At 41.4% G+C, this 3,629-nt stretch overlaps 1 protein-coding gene across 1 annotated transcript; it reads left to right on the top strand.

Annotated features, from left to right (window-relative positions):
- Positions 1 to 969: 969 nt before the first annotated feature.
- On the top strand, positions 970 to 1,932 carry LOC125079211 (olfactory receptor 2D2). The gene has a single exon (XM_047692673.1). It carries the CDS (start codon positions 985 to 987, stop codon positions 1,930 to 1,932), a length of 948 nt encoding a protein of 315 aa, XP_047548629.1. The 5' UTR covers positions 970 to 984.
- The last annotated feature ends 1,697 nt before the right edge of the window (positions 1,933 to 3,629 follow it).

The following is a 3,629-nucleotide window of genomic DNA, read 5'->3' as shown; positions in this document are numbered from 1 at the left end:
TGGCTCAGGTCATGATCTTGGGGTCCTGGGATTGAGCCCTGCATCAGACTCCCTGTTCAGTGGGGAACCTGGTCTTCCCTCTTCCTCTGGTGCTCCCCCTACTTGTGCTCACTCACTCTTTATCAAATAAATAAAATCTTTAAATAAAATGAAAAATGTACAGTTTTCAAGGAACTTTTTAAACTCTGGGATGAAGAGACTGATAATGCAAGGCAGTGCGTGATAATGAGCTAGAGGTGGTTGATAAGTGCTGTTTAGTCTGAACGCAGAAAACTAGTCAAATTGGTGGTTTCAAATGGAAAAGTCATGATTGTATGTCTATTATTTTGGAAATTAAGTGATGGTTAAGATTTCCAGCCTAAACTGTGGATGGGATTACCAGAGATTATGGCATACTATCCAGTTATTCCTGAGTGTCTGAGCTTTTTCAAAGCAGGTTGTTTTCTCCAAAAAATGTCACTTTTGCAAGACACTATGCTTCTTTTTTATTTCTTATTCCTTAGTGACATCTTTTCAGGGAAGAAACAACAGTTGTATGCCCAAGGCATCAAAACAAAACAAACAAACAAATAAACAAACACCATTTTAAGACAGGGGACATGTGGCAATAGCAGCATAAGATTCAAGGGTTTTAGCTGATAATAAAGTGAAATTAAATGCCATGCTTTATAGATTAATTCAATCTTTTTTTATTATTAGAGTTACCATATTCAGGATAAAGAAGACAATTCTTTTGATCTACTCTACATTTGCAGATGACACTAAAAATAAATGCACCAACCTAAGGGTATTAAGTTTTACAACACCGAAAATTCCAACTAAAGCAACCTGATCCTCTTCTATATAAAGGGGGTTCTTGGAATGGCTGGTAATGACTAAGAGCAATCCCAAAGTCTTCCAAATCTGATTGATATATTTTATAGGTTATATGGACCTATGTTTGGCATGAGGTGACTTCTTACTGAAAAAAAAAAAATACAAACTATGAGACAATCAAATCAGACACAGGTGACCGAATTCCTCCTTCTGGGACTCTCTGATGACCCCCACACCCAGAAGCTGCTATTCATTGTATTCCTGGGTGTCTACCTGGTCACCGTGCTTGCAAATCTGCTTCTCATGTGCCTTGTGCAGGCTGACTCCCGGCTTCACACACCCATGTATTTTTTCCTCTGCAACTTATCTCTGGCTGACCTCTGTTTTTCTACCAACATCATTCCTCAGGCCCTAGTCCACCTGCTATCCAGGAAGAAGGTCATTTCATTCACACGTTGTGCAGCTCAGCTTATACTCTTCCTCATTTTTGGATGCACACAGTGTGCCTTTCTGGCAGTGATGTCCTATGATCGGTATGTGGCCATCTGCAACCCTCTGCATTACCCTAGCGTCATGACGTGGAGGGTGTGTGTCCAGCTGGCTGCAGGATCATGGACCAGCGGCATTCTGGTGTCTGTGGTGGATACCACTTTTGTACTAAGGCTACCCTACCGAGGCAGCAATAGTATAGCTCATTTCTTCTGTGAGGCCCCTGCACTGTTGATCCTGGCATCCACAGACACCCACACTTCAGAGATGGCCATTTTCCTCATGGGTGTCATGATTCTCCTCATACCTGTTTCCCTAATTCTGGTGTCCTATAGCCACATCATAGTGACTGTGGTGAGGATGAAGTCAGCTGTGAAGAGGCTCAAGGCATTCTCTACCTGTGGCTCCCACCTCCTGGTGGTCATTCTTTTTTATGGGTCAGGAATTGTGACCTACATGACACCAAAGTCTTCCAAGGAACAGAAAAAACTGGTGTCTGTGTTCTATGCAATGGTGACACCCATGCTTAATCCCCTCATCTACAGCCTGAGGAACAAGGATGTGAAGGGAGCTCTGAAGAAAGTAGCAACAAGGAATTTCTCATGCAGTCTTCATATCTGCCACTGACTGTAGGAACCTCTTAGCTCCCTACCTGTATGATTTGTTGAGTAGTTCTTCAGGAAGTTCGGAATATGTTAAGATACTCATCCTTGGACCTTGTTGTGGACCCACCCCCCATCTTACATTAATTCATGGATTAATAGAACTAGGGTCTCCTTCCTTCTTGTTGGTTTTAGCACATAAGAGTTAGGAAATCCTGGGATGCCTGGGTGGCTCAGTTGGTTAAGCCACTGTCTTCGGCTTAGGTCATGATCCCGGAGGTCTGGGACTGAGTCCCACATTGGGTTCCCAGCTCCGTGGGGAGTCTGCTTCTCCCTCTGATTTTGTCCCCTCTCCTGCTCTCTCTCTCTTAAATAAATAAATAAAATCTTAAAAAAAAAAGGAGTTAGGAAATCCTGAAAGAAACATTCACATTTTATAAACCCTGGAACCTATAAAATCCATCTTTTTTTTTTATCATGTTCAATATTACTATCAATCTATCCCAGATCCTACTCCAACTCTTTACCTTTTGGTATTTATGAATCTTTTTGCATCATCACACAATCAATATATTAACAAGCATTACTTAGCCACGTACTATGAGCTAGGTGCTAGATGTATGTGGGCCGGCACATGCATCTATGTATGTTTGAAGTGGGTAGTGAAGAGCATGGATACAATGAAGAGAATATATGAGTTCTGCTGTCCTTCTCACACCCTTATTAGGAACAAGGGTATTTTATCTATCAGATGAACATAAAGACAGGATTCTGAAACTAACAAGAAATAGTGACATCCCAGGGCTAGCAAGAGTGAGAAAGAAGCTTATACTAATCCTGGGCCTGAAGGACAACTTAGGACATGGAGAGGGTAGCTCTATAGAGAAAGCCTTGAGACAGGAGTTGTGGGCATATGTGTATGGAGGTGGGAAAGCCACGGGAATAAATATCTCAAGCTCATTCTCTTCTTACCTTCTGATTTACTGTTACTGTATTCCAAATAAAATCAAGGATAATGTCCCCATCTGAAATACTTATTTTAATTCTGTCTACAAAATCCCTTTTTTCCTGTGTAAGGTAACATATTTATAGGTCTTGGGGATTAGAACACGGACATCTTTGGGGACCATTATTCTTCCTACCATATAATGACAAGTAAAATACATATGAAGGAGTGATGTAAGTTTGGCTAAAATTGGAGATTATAAATCTATAATGGTGCCAATCTGCTTAGTTGTGTGATTGCTATTATCCAAACAGAACCCCAGGGTCTACCTTTTCATTTACAAATTTTTAGAGTGAAAATTCAGAATGTGCTCCCTTTCTAGTGCCCTTGCTACATGAGAGGGGAAGGGTACCCTGTGTGGGAGATTGAACTGGCCCTGGTAATTCCATAGCACACAGAGTTATTTATAGAGTTTGTGGAGAGGACATGCCTATGTAGTAAATACTATTTTATTCTGTATCAATAAATTCTTTTTTTAAGATTTTATTTATTTATTTGACAGATAGAGATCACAAGTAGAGAGAGGCAGGCAGAGAGAGAGAGGAGGAAGCAGGTTCCCTGCTGAGCAGAGAGCCCAAAGTGGGGCTCAATCCCAGGACCCTGAGATCATGACCTGAGCTGAAGGCAGAGACTTTAACCCACTGAGCCACCCAGGCGCCCCAAGTATCAATAAATTCTTAAGAATAATTCACACATATCTATGGTGTCCACACCCC

This window comes from Lutra lutra, chromosome 10 (assembly GCF_902655055.1).
Source record: "Lutra lutra chromosome 10, mLutLut1.2, whole genome shotgun sequence".
NCBI lineage: Eukaryota > Metazoa > Chordata > Mammalia > Carnivora > Mustelidae > Lutra > Lutra lutra.
The sequence above is the reverse complement of the archived record's forward strand: the minus strand, read 5'-3'. Positions and strand labels throughout refer to the sequence as shown.